This window comes from Pocillopora verrucosa, chromosome 8 (assembly GCF_036669915.1).
Source record: "Pocillopora verrucosa isolate sample1 chromosome 8, ASM3666991v2, whole genome shotgun sequence".
NCBI classification, from domain to species: domain Eukaryota; kingdom Metazoa; phylum Cnidaria; class Anthozoa; order Scleractinia; family Pocilloporidae; genus Pocillopora; species Pocillopora verrucosa.
Genome location: NC_089319.1, coordinates 3,191,273 through 3,209,779, shown reverse-complemented (window position 1 = coordinate 3,209,779; position 18,507 = coordinate 3,191,273). Strand labels below are relative to the sequence as shown.

The window sequence follows — 18,507 nt, the reverse complement described above, 5'->3', positions numbered from 1 at the left end:
TCGATTTGCAATTAAATCTTTCAAAAGAGGAAAATCTCAAAGCAGATGGTGGACACCAAAAAAAGGCAAATTTTAATCTCACTTCGAAAGTTTCAACAGCCAATTAGAATAGCGAAATGTCATAAAAGCTTCATCATTTATTGAGTTCTGCTAAGCTACCCTTTAGATTTGAATTTTTTTTACAAAAGAATACTGCATACAAAACATACACTAGTAATGAAAATGGAATAGAAAGCGTTGCATACAATGGACAGTTTACGTTCGTACGAAATCAATCATTTCCGGCGATTCTGAGATCAGTCAGGAAACTCGTCAATGGTACTGTGTGGCTGTTTAAGTAAACGGAAGTTAAGTCTCAGAATTTGACAAATGACGTATGCAATGCGTAGCGCAAGTTGTTTGAGTATTACATAACCAGTATTTGGTCATTGTTCCAGAGTATCCGACAAAAGAAGACTAGGACCGAGTTTTGTTTTATTTTCTCGAACATTGAACACAAAATTGGCAAAAAGAAAGAAAAAACAAAAAAACAAAAAAAAAAAAAACAAAAAAAAAAAAACGAAAGCGAAGACACCAGCCAGTCAAGACAGCAAAGCTTACTGACTTCGTTGACATTTTAATTATCATCTGACTGAGGGGCCACCGTGGCTAATACGAAAGAAGTGCAAAGTCACATAAATACAGATTTTCGCTGGCCACAGGAGCCCAAATGGGCTCCTGCTTGCCATCATTTCTGGATAGGGACGAGACACTCCCTTATTTGGCTTCAGCAGTTTGCGTCATTCCCCGTTCCCCTTCGTCCGTTCCTTTGGTCTTCCTGCCTCTTTATTTTCAACTCCACATTCCTCGATCCTTATACTATGATCCATTGTTCTTCGTTTTCCTTTGACTAATATTATATTGACTATTCCCCAATCCCCTCTTCCCCTCTAAACCTACGCGGCTTTGACCCACGGACCCGTCTGTGCTAACTGAAGTAGTGCCTCAGGTACAGGTCTGATATTCGCATCCTCAGCCTCCCGACCCCTCCCCCCACCCTACACCATATTTTCGAATCATTTTCGACACGGGAAGCTTTGCCGAACCTTTATGCCCAACAATTCCCCCCCCACCATGTTTTTTTTCCTCTCAATCTTTGCCGGTACATGAAATATGAATTTGAAATTTCTTTCCCTATACAAAAGTCACCTGCTGTGGTAAAAATCAACCTTCAGCGATCCATGTCAGAAAAAAAAAATTGACCGCGGTTACCGTATAACTAAATTGTAAGTAAATCAGCGGGTTATATGCATATTTTATCAAGCAAACATTGTTTTTAAAAATGTATAATCCTGAAGATATCGGAAGATGTGACATACACATCTGCCTCTTGGAAAAGGTCAAAACATGTCAGTTTGTTCCCTATTCGCTGCATTTGATTGGCTGTTTGAATGAGCGATGCCTCCCAATCGCGGTGTATGATGATATGTTTCTCGCAGGTCAGCGTCTGTGATATGCAAATGACGACACTAGACCTTACGTGGCACAGCCGGCCTCGTTCGCATGAGTGGTTGATATTTACATTCACGGCAATCTGTTCTGGTTTGGGTTTCTTTCGCCGACGAGAAGCGCGATTTTTCGGGCGGGATTGCGATATTATTTGGGCGAGAAACCGATATGGCAAATTTTTAGACAATATTTGGAATCGCGTCCATGGAGGTGAATTCGTCGCTTTATAATTTGGAATACATCAGCGATAGTATGGAGCAGAAAGATCGCGGATCACATTGCTGTACTGGTGAGTGAGATTATGTCCTTAGTATCGCTGTGTCTTTCTCGCCGTTTAGTGCATTCTGCCGTGAAAAATGTTTCCTTTCACTACCTCAAGAATAATTGCAAGTGACCCTAACGAAAAAAAAAAAGTAGCATGTATCCTGTCGAATTTTTTGAGTACAGACATTCCACTATTAAAATGCGATCGCGAGTGTATTGAACAAGTTGATTGATCAAAAGGTTTTTGTCTGATTCTGTGTGAAATTTGATTCGAGATTCATACAAATTCAAGACATTTTTAGTTTGATTTCTGTGTTTCTATGCATTTTCAAGGCGATCTTGAATGAGGGTAGTCAGTCAATCATGTCTTTTATTTAAGAATATTTCAACACAAAGTTCGAATATAATTTTATTGTCACCATATCATGTAAAAGCGACTCAAGGATTTGGTGATTTATATTTAAATCAACATCGTCATCGGATAAAACTGTTATGCCGTCGAGAATGTTTCTAAGAAAACAGATTATCTTTGCCGGTGGGTCAGTTAATTTATTTTCCGCGGGTTATTAGGCAAACTTGTAGACTTTTTCAGCAACACCCAAACATTTCGCTTCCGCTGCGCAAGAAAATTGCGTCACTTCCGCTTTGTGGGGAAAGTTGGAAAGCGATACCAAGGCAATAGTGATAAATACGAACGTAGGCGACACACATTAAAAACTTGTTTCACCAAAGGAAAGGAAAGGAAAAACAATAACATGAACAGCAACATTTTGTGAATTAGCTACATATAAGATTACTTTTAATCACATAAGTTTTTGTTTCGCAAAACGGTGTTAAAAACTGCGATTTTGGCGAATTGTTAGAGATTCCATATTGATCCGCCAAAAAATCACGGGAAATTTTATCACTCACAAAGAGTTTATCACTGATTAGGTCGAAAGACTTGTTTCAATATTACATTCATTCAGCAAACAAACTTTCTCTGCCATTATTCAGTTATTTACCAGAAGTGAAATCTCATTGGTCAAACAACGCTAATGCTCAAACTAAGTTGCATGAACTTTTAGTCTTGGTAACAAGTTAATTGTGAAAGCATCTTTTGTCATGGAATCTGAACATCCATCGGTGTTTTGTGAATCTTACCCTTTGTGTGATAATAGATGGCATAAAGCGGGTAGGTTGGAAGCTTTGGTTGTGTAAACCCCTTTTTGTGCTTGGAGCGCTATGAATGTTCAGTTGTATAGCTCAGAGCAACATCAATATCTGCTCTATTTCCAGCTTTTAGCACTTTAACAGAAAAATCCTACTTAATTTGTTCGTTATCGCCTGGTTAAGTCGCCTTCCGATTCCTTTCGCTTCCTATCCAACTCTAGTTTCGACCTACAAAAAGTAATGGTAGACTTATGGAAGTGTTGTGAAAATCGTAGTTGATGCTGGCCTCTCCCGCTTTAAGAAAAAGTTAATCTCTCTTGTTATTGATCAAAGAAAACAGGAACGGAGTTTATTACTGTTGAAATGTCATTCGTAAAACTGCAAAATGAGATTTAGATTTACTGTTTTATGATTTATCATTGATCTTCACGATTACTGACTTCTTCAGAACTAATGCGCGCTAAGTAATCGTTCATCTTGTAATCGTTGCTCAAGCGTGACAAAATGAAGCTATCTTTGTGCCCTACATTGCAACCAATATCACTGAAGAAACGTTTTATTTTTTTATCCTGGCCATATTATAGATCTCGAGCTGGCGGCTGAGATCGGCAAAAATCTTCTGGAACGAAATAAAGAACTGGAAGTAATGTTGAAGTCGTCACATCACTATCTCGAGGAGCAGTCCATTAAAAATGAGGTAAAGAAACTGAAATATTCCATATGCTTTTAGCGATGAAATTTGCTTGTTTTTCATTCTTGATCACGTTCTTCTATCTCTCAGATTATATTCTTACTGGCTCAATATACAGTAATCGCATAGATTGAACGCGTGTCTAATCTAAGAGGAGGGAAGCAGAGAGAGAAAAGAAAAGAAGTAACTGACTAGAGAAAGACAGTTTAGCCACCCAAAATTCGAACGGATTTATTCGCTCGAACCTTTGAATTAAGTTGATAAAATTTCCGAAAAAAATTAAAGGCCATTTTGATTTTTACCTCCACGTAAGACTGGAAAGGAAAGAAATCTATGCTAAGCGGGGGAGCGACGGTCAAAAGTAAGGAGAGGAGAGGAAATGGGTCACTCCCCCTCACCCCACCGTGCACGTCAACTCTGAATCAAACATGCCTGGTCGAATAAACGATTGCGAACTTGTAACTTCAACTCACCCCGTTTGAAGTACACCTAAGCGGAATATTAGTACTCTTGGTTGGCGCTTCATACTAGGGAAGCTAGAGCAAGTGCAGGCGACTTAGCGACTCTGTCCCGTACCTCCCCTAGGGAAGTCACCCCCCTTCCCCCAAGCGTTGCGTGACACTCTAAAGACTATCCCGTATGTATACGCTACTTAGGGGAGAAGACAGATTTTTCTACAATTACTTAATTTGTGTAAATGGTTAAAAGTGGTAATTAATATTTTCTTATAATAATCAATGCGCGCTCATAATATATGTAACTGTTTTGAAATCTTCAGTTTCTTTCCAAACAACTGGAAACACTGCGGGAATTGCATGATGGTCAAGTGAAGGCTTGTGAACAAATGGAATCCACTGCTTTGGAACTACAGAATACTAACAAGGAATTACAAAGTGAGACTGCGGTTATGAGAAAACGCTACCAAACGCTTGTGCAAACCGTGGACTCCTTGGAAAATAAGTGCGATGAGTACAGGGTGCAGTTAGAAGAACTCCAAATAGAACGAATGAGACTTCAGAGGGAGATGGCCAACAGTCTGTCTCTCAAACTTGCTCAGAAGGAGAATGGGTACGAGTTAGGCAGCGACAACGAGTCTGATCACACCGAAAAAGACGAGGCAGTTTTAGGTTTTAAGAAAGATATTGAAATTCTCAACGATAGGATTATGAAGTTAAAAAGACAACATTCTGTTGAGAAGCGTCGAAGGGAAGAACTCGAGGTTGAACTTTCGGATTTGATTCACGAAAACCAAACACTTGATCGGGAGCTTTGTCATTTTGCGCAACAAGCAAAATTGTGGCAAGAGCTTGAGAATGAGACCTCTTGTCTGGCTTTGTCAGTCGATAATGACTCGGCACACACTCGGCAAATATCGGAAAGCGTCGAAAATATCAGCTTGGTTGACGATGACTCGTTTGTTCTTATAGATGAAGAACTGAATCGCCAAAGCAGCGCTATGTCGGATCAAAGCGAGGTTGAAGTTTTAAGTCCGTCGCATGAGGCGAAGTCTCCTCTCAAAGAGAACAGCACATCGTTTTTGTCAGAGCTTGGAAGCCAATATCACGAGCTTGTTAGGAAATACGACTCTCTGGTTGAGAGATGCAAAAGCGAAGGAATCGTTCAAGATATAGCTCCGATTCCGACAGTACAGCGTGCGATTCAAACTTCGCCACTGGACGAGGAACCCGACGTTCGATTTGAAGAAATAGATTCGCAAAATATTTCACGGCAAAACAGCTTATCAGGGAACGGAAGGGAATACAAGCAACTCTTCGCACAAATCTACTCCAAAATAGAGTAATCCAAAACCTTAAACCGGCAGACAGAAGCGAATCTAAGGAGTGATGTGAAATGTCGAAAACTGCTCTGGAGCTTGGCTTTCCCACAAGTTAAAAGACAGTGCAAAGAAGGAGTGGAAAGGGTATCTTTGCGTGGTGAGATTTCATTTACACGATTTCATTTACTCGTGCCGAAAATCACTTAGCTCGGAAAAACATCTTACCATGCATGATCTATTTTACAGGAAAAAGGATGTATGCTTCCGAATAAAGCTTTAAGCTGCAGCTACCTAAACTCCCTAAATTTCGTTGTAGCGAAAGTTTAGAATTTAATTCAACTGTATATACCATAAGTTAAATTGATATCTCAGACCACGAAGTTTCTAATTTAGGGACAATAAGCTAATTAATTTTTTTTCTTGTTTGCCATTGTCTCGAAGATCGCAAGTTAATGGCTCATAGTAGGCAGGGAACGCTGTCAAGGTGGCCCCACCCTCCCCTCCCTGGGAGAGCTAACATTTCAACGCGTTCGTTTAGAAATTTAATTTCTTGTCTTGATACCTATAGCGCACTCTTCAGTGGCCTTCTAAAGACTCAGATTTTTGAGTGACTTCATATCGGCAAGTAGGAAACCGTGGCAATCGTAAGGAACTTTCTTGATAAAATTTTATCATGCTCTGTAAGATTTCGAATTCTGTCAAATACATTTAGACACAGTGATTTGGTCTTGTGTTCTGGACGAAAGCGAAGCGTTTGCCTAGCAAGTCAATTTAAACCCAAAATTAATACAGATACCAAACAGTATCTGATTTCTTGGTGTAAAAAATGTTTTTGCAATTCTGAACAAGTAAGATATATAAACTAACGTAACACGAATGTTCTGCTAAATTTGCCGAGCAGGACTGATTATTTTAGTACAATTACCGCCCAGTTTCGTTACTTTAAATAAACTTGAAAGAGAAATTGATACCTGTAGACTTTCCGGCAAAGTTTGAAGCGACTTGTCAGCTCCAGAAGGTCAGGCCAAGATTTCAAAACCAACATAAGAAGTATCGCAGAACAAACTTGAGTTTTCGTGACGAATGATCAAACAACATAATGAATTTGAAATCCTAGTTTTACATGCAGACATCATTGTTGGTTTTATGGCCATTGTGTTGTTTTGTTGGCATAGTTAATTATTTTCTCATTAAATTGAATTCTTTTGTTTAAAAAATCGTTTTGTGAGCGCACTATTCACAACGTCAAAGATCTCTTGAAATCGCTGACCTTAATAATGGAGATTGCGATAAAAATAACAAACAAGGAAATCACAGCTAGTACAAACCAATTAATATAAATGATAGGATTCTTGTTAATTTGCATATTCAAATATAATTCAAGGGTAATAGGAAATATTAAGGGGCATAATCAGACGGTGAACTGATTGGATCACATTTCCAACACTTAAAGCAACTTATGTCATTCTTCTTAGCCGAGACCAGGAAACTTATCTTCTTCCCATTACGGCGGTGATTCGTAATCAAGCGCCACATGTGATCAGATTAGGCCAATCACAGTTGAGGAAAATTTGGCCTGGTTTAAGGACTTCAACAAAAAGTCCTAAGTTGATTCAGAGTACTCAAAAGTGTCTTAGTGAAAAATAAAATTTTCCTTCAAAGCAAAACACAAAAACTTTTTCGACGACTCGATTTAATGGTTTCCTTTTTCTCTTCTCTCTATTAAAGCAAGAGTGTAAAGAATATCTAGTATTTAACAGAATTAACGCGTGCTCAAGATCTCTTAAGATGACAATTTCTCAGTGTAAGCGTCGATCGCGTCACTGAGTTTAGTACAAAAACTCGTTGATTATCCTACAGTCACCCGAGAACATAAAAATACCTCCTCTTGTGTGATCGGGGGTGGAGGGTGTGTGATAAACCCCCTCAACTTAAAAAAAAACGGTCACGAATAATAGCAGCCGTCTGCTTACAAGTTACCGCGCTTTTCAGGAGTCGAGTCTTTTCCTTAGGAAGCTAGAATATTGAAAATTGTAAGAAAGCCAGAACGACATTAACAAATGTCAACCTCCTAAGGAATAACTAAGAATTTTTTCAAAAATATTTGCTGTTTTTATAATTTCCAGTCACTACCAGTGGCGAGCTATTGAATGAAAAAGTAAATTAAGAACTTGTCCGTACAAATTAGTTTGCATGCCTATCGACCAATCACAGCAAAGATATAATGTGGTTATGCACGTGATGATTATGACAAGATAATTTTGCTCCCAATCTAAAACCGTATTTCTAAGTTTATTTAACCGTTTGGTCTCTTAAAGTGGTTACCATAACAGAGTGTTATTCTATATTTTTGTTCTAATATATATGTATATATTTATAAATTTTATTTATGTTTTGTTTCCAAATAAAAAAATAAATATATCAAATGTGACTTTCAAATCTACCTGTCAATAAATTTTCTTTCACGAAATATCTCAGAGCCTAGTTGAAATTTCTGTTTATAACTTTTTATACCTCATTTATTCGTTTCGTCAAAAAAAGTATCGAAAAAACGAATCGTGTCTGATATTAGTAAAAAAAAAGACGTGAAAGGCCTTGGGTGACGTAACAAATCAACATAGAAGACGAGGGACGGGTGGGAGAGGCGACGAAAACCTATCCCTTCCCCAGACTTCTCCCTGCACTCCGTCTCTTAAAAAAAATTGGTGAAAATACTCCCTCTGAGTATTTTCTAACTTTCGCGATTCAATACGGCGCCTTGGATCAACCTCTCATTTATTTTGACAATTTAATCGCAATTATATTAAATAGACCCCTAAGAATTCAATTACTAAATAAATCACGCTCATTGACGATAGTCAACACCTCACTACATAGCCCGGCAGAGTTTTCAAATTTCTCGATTCATGGAAACAACTTTCTACAGCTTCGTTTTCGCTCACCGAGAACGGCGTCTTGGTAGATTGGACAATTAGCCAAGCCACCATAAGAAGCTTTTTTAGACTTATTCCAATTTTAAGTACCCAAGGTCGGTTTGAGATCTATTGCGTTCTTAAGTGAATGGATTAAAAAGAATCGTGTATGGAGTTTTCTTCTAAAATGTGAACTTCCTCTAGGCCAATCTGACCACGATGACTCCACATTCGAAAACGAGCGATGTCTTTTCTCGTTACTATACCAACAACCTGTAACAGAGAGCGTAAAGTCAGTCAAGATATCGTGAATAAGATTCGACAATTAAGTTTTGAGAATTAAGCGATTTTTGGTCATCTGATAATTCTTTTGTTTCCTGTCGCGCCACGAGATGCTTTCACATCTAACCGCATACGCTTTCAACTATCAGGACTACCCAGCTCAGTTCGAAATGTGCCAGAGGAATCACGCCGATAATTTGTTAAATCACAACACAAAGGACTTAGAGGAACTCGCTCTAACATGTAAATGCACCAAGGCCGCGTGAGTAGAAACAATTTCACGACCCCGACATTTAGCTAGTTTCCAGACCCTACTCACCTCATTGTTTTCATTTACCACAACAATATGCCTGAGTCCCAGAGCTCTGAATAACTTGAAAACACGCGAAAGGGATACATTCTGAAATAAAAGAGTAAGGACGTTATGAGGCTTGACCGTAGTTTACATTTCATATCGGCTTTACACAGCAAATGTTCTGAAAACTACGACGGTATTTAGGAAAATAGAGCTCACTTCATGCACTGTGTAGGGACTTGGGTTCATAAACGGTCTAAGATCCATGTAGCAGTCTCTCTCTTTCTTTGATATACTGACATTCTGCAAAAAAAAGCAACTACGCATCAATTGAACAATCACGAGGAGAAATGAAATTATATCATATTTTTGAGAAATCTTTATCAGTGATCCCTCAAACCGCAATGCCTAAGACGCCAATACACGAAATGATAAAAAAAAAAACCCATAACAAAACAAAACAAAAACAAACAAAAATATAAATCCAAAAAGAGATCCTCTATTTTATGTGAACAGCTTTGTTAAATTCAAGTCACTAGCACAATGAGCCACAGAAGCATCATGGGAACAAAAAATTAATTTCCAACACTTATGTTTTTATAAATTCTTTATAAGCTTGCCAATGGGTCGAGTTAAGTAGGTACGTCTGAAGAACCTTTAAGCAAGAGAGATAAACTCAACATCTTCACTCGAACCCATACTCACTCGGATGGGAGGAAATCGCGGATAAGCGTCTCTGAAATCCTGCAACATCAAGTTATGTTTTTTCCCTTGGCTACTATTCTCAGAGAATATCTAAAAGGAAGAAATTAAATAGAATGAGAAAAAGCAACGGATTTAAAACTTCAACCTCGCTTTGATCCGACACAGCACTGCTTTGGCGATTCAGTTCTTCATTTACAAGAACAAACGAGTCATCGTTAACCAAGCTGATATTTTCGACGCTTTCCGATATTTGCTGAGTACGTGCCGAGTCATTATCGACTGACAAAGCCAGACAAGAGGTCTCATTCTCGAGCTCTTGCCACAATTTTGCTTGTTGCGCAAAATGACAAAGCTCCCGATCAAGTGTCAGGTTGTCGTGAATCAAATCCGAAAGTTCAACGTCGAGCTCTTCCCTTCGACGCTTCTCAACAGAATGATCTTCCTTTGGAACACTTTATTAATTTCTGGGATCTCTGATTTTGTATCCTTCTAGACATTTATGTGCTTCATTTTCTTACCTTTTGTTTAAGAAGAATAATAAGCTGGGATCTAAGTATTAAGCCGCGGAAAGTCCCGAACGGGGCCGTGTCTCTGTCTGCATTACTGGATTCCTGAAACGAAAGAACAAAGCGATGGAAAAGTGTCTTTTACCTGAATTAAACAAAGCATAAAAACAGCTCAAATAAGCATACCTCTCCTTCTCTTAATTCAAGGAAATCAACTACAGGAAACCCATTGTGGTTAGAGCTTGTGTCTTTCAATACGTCAACTATTCGTCCAACCTGACAAGATGAAAACTGGTTAAGTTAAACGCCTCAAAATTACCTCAGACAACCTCAGAGAGAGAGAGAGAGTTAAGGTAGACATCCTTTAATAACCGAAAGCTTTCCACTTCATCGTCGGGAATCAGTCACTCTTTTAGTAAAAAGGAAGATAATACAAGGCTTATACAGGGCCTATGATAAAACTTCCTTGAGATTTACAAGAAATTCGTGGAGGTTACCTAAAAAAACCGTGAGCGCATTATTTTTCTCGCAAAGGTTAGGTCGTTCCATAACTGAACCACTTACTGTGACGAAACACTTTCCAAATGTAATAAAAACAAGAGGCAGTTCGGAAATGGGCTTGACATAGGGGAGAAAAATTTCTCAGACCAAGTTCCAAGATTAATTAAGACGAACTTTCAAAAATGAGCACAAACTAAATCCATGTTGGAGTAACCCACAGACTGGGAAATGTTAGGGAAGAAGGTGGATAATTGACCATGTTTCGCTCGTAGGATGTAAATCCAAGCTAAAGCGGTGAGCTGTGGAGAAATAATCGAACTTACCTTCTCTACTGATTTGAAGCAAACTACTTTTTGACTCATAATATCACTGAGGAGAAAATCAAACGAACATGACTTAAATAAGCCAAAATAAAAAACTTAGCTCCAAACGTATTAGCGTGTTCCGTGAAAAGTTGAGCGATCGAGCTGTCAGAACGATTTTTTTAATATCATTTCCAGCCCCGACCATTGGCGTGTGGTCGTTATTTTTGAAAAGTCACAACTTTTGAGATTGCTAAATAGCTCAATATCCTATCAGTATTTTGGAAGGTTTAGCTCTCTTGGGCTCGTAACAGACTCTAACAAGAGTATTAACCAATGAGAGAGCGGAATGCTTGTACCACGAGACGTTATTGAATGTCTCAACTTATTAGATTGCGTGACGTCATCGTACTTCATGATCCGCTCCCCTTAAAAGTCAACTCGATTTTCAATACAGAAATCTGATTGGTCGAGAACCCCACGTGGTACAACCGCAGAAGTCTTCAATTACAGGCGTCACTACAAAGGTTCCTCAGTTCCAGCTTACCTGACATTCAATCCGACGGCCATCGATGGCGCTTCCCAGCCAAGCAAAGGGACACCTTGCAACTTGATATGGATGTCATATAAACCCTGAACAAGAGAGGGCGCGAACTTTAAGCTTCACACAGATGTCAATGCATCACGGTTAAGTTTTTCAACTACTTTGTTTATTATCGCTGGATCGGATAAGCTGCCAATCCATCAGATCGCCATTACCAAACAAAGAGTTACAAAGTTACAGCGATCAGGTAAGGGGCTCGAACCCAGGCCTATGAGAATCGTTTTTGGGGCACTTATCTTCGCATCTGCATCTTTCACCGTGGGGGGGGGGGGGAGATGTTAAGGGGGAGAGAGGGGGTTCCATGGGATCAACACATGAACAGCTTCCCCAATAAAAGTCGTCAGTTCCGCAAAACTTCGGGGCCTGAAGACTTACAGCTGGTCAACTCACCTCGTTGAAGAAATCACCAACCCATTTAGCGATCATAAGAACGATCATGATGGGAATACCAAAACTTATGTTTCCAGTTGCCTCCATTAAAATAACTGTCAGACTGATCGTCATTCTGACAACACCGCCTAAATGAGAAACAGGAGAGTTATTACCGGTTACATTGAGAGGAAAGGTCGGGGGCACATGGACCACAAGACATTCCCCCAGACCACGACAGGATTGCAAGAAGTTATTACTTTAATTGTATCCAAACTCTCACGTTGTTCAACCATCTTGCACATATTAATCATAAGTGAATCAATCCATTATTCAGTCAGTCAATCGGTCAATCCTCCCTTTATAAGCTGATCTTAATTATAGAGAAAGATGTTTTCGTCTTGTCACGAGCGTGCGGAATCGATACTCAGACCTTCAGATTCTGAGCACCGATGCTCTACCACTGAGCCACAGAGACTCTGTGGTGAGCAAGGCTCATTACGAAGCTCATATATGACACGCGTCCTGCATACTGCTAGGATCAGCAATTTCGAAAGCGTCATGTTTTGTAAATAGTAAAAGATGGTAAGTTTTAATCTCGGTAAAGAAATAGAGAAAGGTGTTTTTCACTTATGTTATTACCAAGAGTAGCAGCAGCTCCTATGAGTGCGTAACTTCCCGTATGACCCCAGTTCCCCTTTGGAAACAACTTCCTCAACGCCACTCCCCAGAGACGTCCCCAGGCTGCCCGGTAAGAATACAAGGCACGAAAAGGCCACTGGGAACGAACAAACCATAAGTCCAAGTGGCAAGTAAGAAGTAGATTGGAGCAAAACCAGCTAGCGTCCCCATGTCATATGAAGCTGAAAAGAAAAATGTCATAAAGTTACCTTGTGGGTGATAAATTAATTGGGAACAAGTTGCCGCACTATGTCCAACTTGGAGAATTTAACACCCCTCCAAGCAATTGCCTGACAGGGATGAAAGATTTCCTCACGATAATTTATTTGATGAAACGAATAATTTTTATAAAGCTATAACTGCCAGTTTAAGTGCGGGTACTTGCCTTTGGTGAATATAAATAAAATTACATCATACAAAATGATAATAATAACTTTGCCGGCCATAATACTTCAGATTGTTTCTTTTCTTGAAACTCAATATATACCTTTACTTTTAACGAAATTGTATGTCTGTATTCCTTCGTTTAGCATCATTTTTGAAAACAGGGTGCACTGAAAGTAATACTTAAAACCTAGTCTGAGTTTCTACACGTTTGCCACCAAAGCTTGGCTCACCAATCTACCTAAATCCAATCAACTTCTTACAATCTGTCAATTCCTGAACTATCCCAGCCTGTAGATTATGATTAAAACATTCTCAAAACCTTTTCTTACACTCTTCCAAGTGGAAAAGATTTCTGATGGACTCCTCAGGTGTGTTGAATACTAAGGTCCCCATAGAACTGTATTGACCATCTTGGCAGAAAAACTAATTGAAACAGATCATAAGTGAAAGATCATCAAGATTTACCTTCACTCGTGTTGTCTTGTATTTGGCATATTTATTATCTGTGTTTGCTCAATGAACAAGAGCACAAATCAAAGTGCAGTAAAACACATGAGATTAAACCTTAAATTGAAGAGAATGAAGGAAACGATTGTAATCTGGAAAAGCTTATGATCATTAAACAAAATCTCTTCATCATTAGAAACGGTAAGAAGGCGATATGCACCTGTAATGGTCTGGTGATGTTTGCTGCTCCTATTGGTTTGCAGTCATCATAGAAGTAGATCAACGCAAAAGCAGAAGTTGCACTCATCACAGAAACTATCATTGCTTCAACTACACGAAGCCAGTTCTTTCTCACATACCTGGAAATAAATTGAGGGCAATATTACAAGTATTATACTTCTCTCATTAAATGGCTCTCTTTACTTGAAGTCTGAAATCAAAGCTAAAGGCAAGAGTGGCCACGGCTTGTCCTGGTTTTGTTGGAAAGAAATAATAAGCAGTATTTTCTACTGGCTCCTATATGGGATGCTGCTGGCCATGGCAGGTGACCTTAAGGAATTTGTCAAGTTTTTACTGATACCCATTTATGCAGGTTAAGAAAAGCACTGCAAGAGAAAGTGTTTTATCTATGAACACAACCAATGAACCACTTAGGGCTCAAACTACAGCTTTCACAAAGCTCTTTGTACCTACAACAACCCTTCTGAAAAAAGGGGGTAAGTTTTTGTTCATGGAAACTGTCAGTGGTACTGTGTTGGTGGGTGATATTACAAGATAATATGTTTGTCAACTGACTTGATACTGTAAACTGGCCTTCATAACAACTTCTGAAATCTGACATTTTGAATGTTTGCCCTTCGTCATTCAAAGACCAAGGGTGAATGCTCAAAACATCACCATTAGAAACTTATAAAAACTCTTAGTAAGATGGACAGTAATATAGAAAGGCCAGTCAGTAAATCATCAAACAGGGAGAAATGCTTGACCCTTTAACTCCCATGAATGACCAACACAGAATTTCTCCTTACAATATCAAGACAATATCAACCAGATAAGTGATGAGAATAAAGAAAAATATCAATTTGAGGATAATTAGTTGATCCAATACTAAATTCTCGAACTGACAATATAAGAATTGTATGGTTGACAGTAAGGGGAATAACAAATTTGATCTGGGAGTTAAAGGGTTAAACCAGTAACCCAAGCTTGCAATATTTTTATGTTACTCATGCAAAAAAAAATGTTCACTAAAGAGGATAGTCAAACATTATACCTCATTCTGAATATACACAAACGGTGATTGATTGCATTGAAAAGTGTCCCAAGCAAGCCACCTAAGAAATGATTACAAATTGAAAACAATAAGCAAAGAAAGAAATTAAAACTAGTTGTAATGACAATTGGGTGCATAATATTCAGGTTATCACTTTCAGTCTTTGAGTATACATAAATTTCAAACTTATTGATTACAAGATTTTTTTCCAAGTCTGTAACCCCTTCTTGACACTTGTGAATCACTTTAACCCAATAAGAAGTAATTAAACCAAAATATATTTCATTTGTTAAAAATCTACAGTCAAGCTTCTTAGAAAGTGTGTGTGATTTTTTCATACAAAACAAAAATTCTCACCAACTATTGCCATTACACAAAACAAAGGTATCTCGTAGCTCGCATATGTTTGACCCTGGGGAACAAAAGTAGAACACTTTAGATTTTCAAATAGGCCTCCATGAAAGCATGAATGTATACTAATCAATTAAATGATCAACAGATCATAGAAATCTTTTACCCACTGGTAATTAATAATACAACCTTCTACTGGTGAAGTTAATTTCACAGTTTCTCCTCACAACTCAACACAGAGTTCATACACCACTTCTAATTAAGATTCACTGGTAAAGGATCAAGGATTTCTCACTGGCCAAGTGCTCTGCATGGGAAGAAAACTTGTAGGGAAAGCTTGAGTTTGGCCAATGTTTGTGGGTCAAGTAACATGCTGCAACATGTGCTTCTTTTAATTTTTTATAATCTTGCATTTAAGTGAAGTACAAACTTGTATAAAATATTACAAGTGCTTATTAAGTGCCTGTGTGATTGTTACATCTTGGGATGTCATAACTTACATCTTTTAGAAATGATTGCTGGCCTCTGGGGACTAAAATTTTATTTCCACCCACCATTTTCTGATTTTCAGTTGCAAAATGGTAACTTTGAAAAATTTTTAATGCGCTCAAACCTACTTTTAATAAGTAGTACTGTGGAAACTTACCTCAAATGAACCAAAATTGATAAGTCCAGGGTTTGAGAGATCCATAGGGGTGCCATTATAAATAGATAACAAGACATTGAGAGTGAAAGTGGAAACCATGGATGAAAAAAACATTCTCCACGTCAGGCTCTGGTTCCAAAAGCTTGCTCCTTCTTCTAAACTAAAGAGCACCCCACCTAATCAAGGGAGAGGCCAGGACTGTTAATATTCAATAGATTTACAGATATCTTGTCATTGGGTCTAGATATTTATATTCAATAGATTTACAGATATCTTGTCATTGGGTCTGCATATTTTAAATCAATTTTGTTTTATTTGACTTACCAACAGGTGCTCCAAAAGCTGCTGACACTCCTGCAGCAGCACCACCAGAAACAAAATCTCTTTTCTCATGATCTTCCCGAAAATACTGAAACATTTTGAAGTCTTTGTTGAAGGTTGTGGATCTTCCCTGTGAAACTCCTGCTGCGACTACAGCTCCAGAATGAATCATGGGACCTTCTTTACCACAGGCCAGGCCACCTGCCACTGAAAATACAACACCAACTGTTTTGCAGAACAAGGTCTAGGAAGAGAAAGCATTTGTTAATTGAAAAAAAGGCACGTGGACAGGTAATCATAAGACACAGGGTACCCAATCAATGATAGGAACAGAGGACAACTAATAATTAAATTAAAGAATTAACAAATTTAAGCAATTAACATACTCTATTTCAAAATTAATGACAACAATCCAAGAATATCTCTAATCTAATAATAATAATAAGTATTAACACTAAAATTATAATAATCATTATTGATGATACATGATCATAGCAGACTAAGCACGCTAAGAGTCTAGAAGAATGCTGTAAAAGTCTGGAGCCTTGTCCAACTGAAAATTCTTCACTTTCAAATTACATGTATTGATTGACAGTATGAGAAAAAAAAGTTCTCTGACAAAAGAAGTAACACCAAAAGATCTTGAAATGATCACAATTCTTTACCTTTATTCTGACAACATGTGGTACCAACACCCCATTGAGGTAACATTTGATTTGTGGAATACCACTCCCTGCTGCCACAGGCTGAAAAAAGTATTTGTAATATCATAATCATATTTTCTTAGTGAACAGAGAGGTTATATTATTTAAATTATTAATAAAAAATGTAATTTTAAATGAAGTCTATTACATAATATGCCAGGAGACCAAGCAATAAGAAAATAACCATCGTTTAACAAAAAAATATCTCTCCTGAAAACATACATTTAATGGCTGTTTCATTAATTTTTCACAACATAACTTCTATTACAAGACCCCTGGTCAGTCTCTTTATTATCACTTCACAGTACGAGATCATATCTATGTAATATCATCACTGTTTCAATTCTCCTTACTGGCAACCATACAATTCTTATAGTGTTAGTTCAGATAATTTAGTATTGGATCAATTAATTATCCTCAAATTGATATTTTTCTTTATTCTCATCACTTAATATCTAGTTGATATTGTATTGATATTGTAAGGAGAAATTCTGTGGTGTGGTCACTCATGGGAGTTAAAGGGTTAAGCTCAACTAAAAAATTCTAAAAAACCTCTGTAATATGATACTGCAAAATATCAGAAGATTTTCAGCAATTACCTCTCCATAAACAACCAAGCAAGCTGCAATGCAAACCATAAGAGCATCTAGTACAACCCATAATGAGTAAGGGAATGGCCATAACCAATTTGCCGCTGGTGCATTGGCTAATATCTACTACATAAAGTCAAGAATTGTGTTTAAACACAGTTAAAATGGTAACATCTATGTGAACAGCAAATAATCAGTAAACAATTCCTAAAACTCCCTTGAAAAATTTGAAAGTGACATATTACATAGTATGATTTTAATAATCGTCAGATTGCCAATGCTAAACAACTTTTTCTGTCATAAAAACAAAGGGATTACCACCAGTAACTGTCTAACTTTTTGTTATTCATTTCCATTGGAAATCACTTTTTTTGCGTGACTTTGGGTTTGTTTGTTTGAATATTTTGTTTGCTTTCAAAAAATAAATAGAGATCATTCCACGGAAAATGTTCACGACCAATTTTTTTCTCAAGAGTAGGGATATATAAACAACAAAACGGTGTGAGTGCAGTAAAAGACGGAGTTTTTTAATGCATTGCAACCAAGTGAATAAAAATCATTCAGCCAACTTCCATGGTATAATGTGTGTATTTGTACATAGTGTTAAGCTTATTATACAATACCTACTGACGGACACATTTCAAAGATGGGCAGCCATTTCTTACCTTCCCTGTAAAGTATTATTTACATAATAATTGCTCTTGTTTCTGATTGGACAACCAATGTATTTTTACAGTCGTTTGTTCATTATATATGAAACAAAACTTGTATAACAGGTAAGTTGAAAGATTTTGCAAGCTGACAACTCACTAACTAGTTTTTTGTGTCAAGAAACCTGTCCCATAAACTGGGGATTTTGATTTAAAATGTTTGCAGTTTTCTGGCCAACCTTTCATAAGACAGATAATTGATAAAAAATAACAAGCAAAACTATAAAAACAAACACCATTTGGGGCATTGTAATAAAAAAGGATACAGTCTTTAATTATATTATATTTAACCCTGCCAACATTATTATCAACACGTCTATAGCGAAAGCAATAACTGCAGTGACAAATCCAATGATAAACATAACGCACCTCGGTTACTGTTAACTCGAAGGCGTTCATGAAAGAAAATAATTGATATTCCTTGTGACAAAAATAATAGATAGAAAAAATTTTAATATATTAACTAAAAATACACAAACAAATTTCTTGTAGGACAAACAGTAAAACATTGCTAGATCTTTGTGAAGCCATTACACAAAATATTAGATG

The 18,507-nt window shown here is 37.6% G+C and overlaps 2 protein-coding genes across 2 annotated transcripts; one reads left to right on the top strand and one right to left on the bottom strand.

Moving 5' to 3' along the window:
• Positions 1–1,514: 1,514 nt before the first annotated feature.
• Positions 1,515–7,078, top strand: LOC131791075 (cerebellar degeneration-related protein 2-like). The gene is made up of 3 exons (XM_059108391.2): positions 1,515–1,777; positions 3,489–3,601; positions 4,374–7,078. The coding sequence occupies exons 1-3, from the start codon at positions 1,693–1,695 to the stop codon at positions 5,394–5,396; spliced, it is 1,221 nt and encodes a 406-aa protein (XP_058964374.2). The 5' UTR covers positions 1,515–1,692; the 3' UTR covers positions 5,397–7,078.
• A 567-nt stretch (positions 7,079–7,645) lies between these two features.
• LOC131791073 (H(+)/Cl(-) exchange transporter 7) lies at positions 7,646–17,333 on the bottom strand. Its single transcript, XM_066170531.1, is given in 19 exon segments — positions 7,646–8,557; positions 8,886–8,966; positions 9,081–9,164; positions 9,567–9,656; positions 10,085–10,177; positions 10,259–10,348; positions 10,897–10,942; positions 11,423–11,508; positions 11,870–11,997; positions 12,491–12,595; positions 12,598–12,711; positions 13,246–13,339; positions 13,584–13,722; positions 14,637–14,697; positions 14,994–15,048; positions 15,634–15,809; positions 15,958–16,198; positions 16,620–16,700; positions 17,258–17,333. Coding segments are annotated over 19 exon segments (1,923 nt in total). The 5' UTR covers positions 17,297–17,333; the 3' UTR covers positions 7,646–8,437.
• Between the last annotated feature and the right edge of the window lie 1,174 nt (positions 17,334–18,507).

What these genes read in the sequence shown, in the direction of transcription:
- LOC131791075 (XM_059108391.2), top strand. Translation starts at nt 1,693, where the DNA reads ATGGAGGTGAATTCGTCGCTTTATAATTTGGAATACATCAGCGATAGT. An exon ending in CGGATCACATTGCTGTACTG is followed by an intron (nt 1,778 to 3,488) that starts GTGAGTGAGATT and finishes GCCATATTATAG; the next exon opens with ATCTCGAGCTGGCGGCTGAG. An exon ending in AGCAGTCCATTAAAAATGAG is followed by an intron (nt 3,602 to 4,373) that starts GTAAAGAAACTG and finishes TGAAATCTTCAG; the next exon opens with TTTCTTTCCAAACAACTGGA.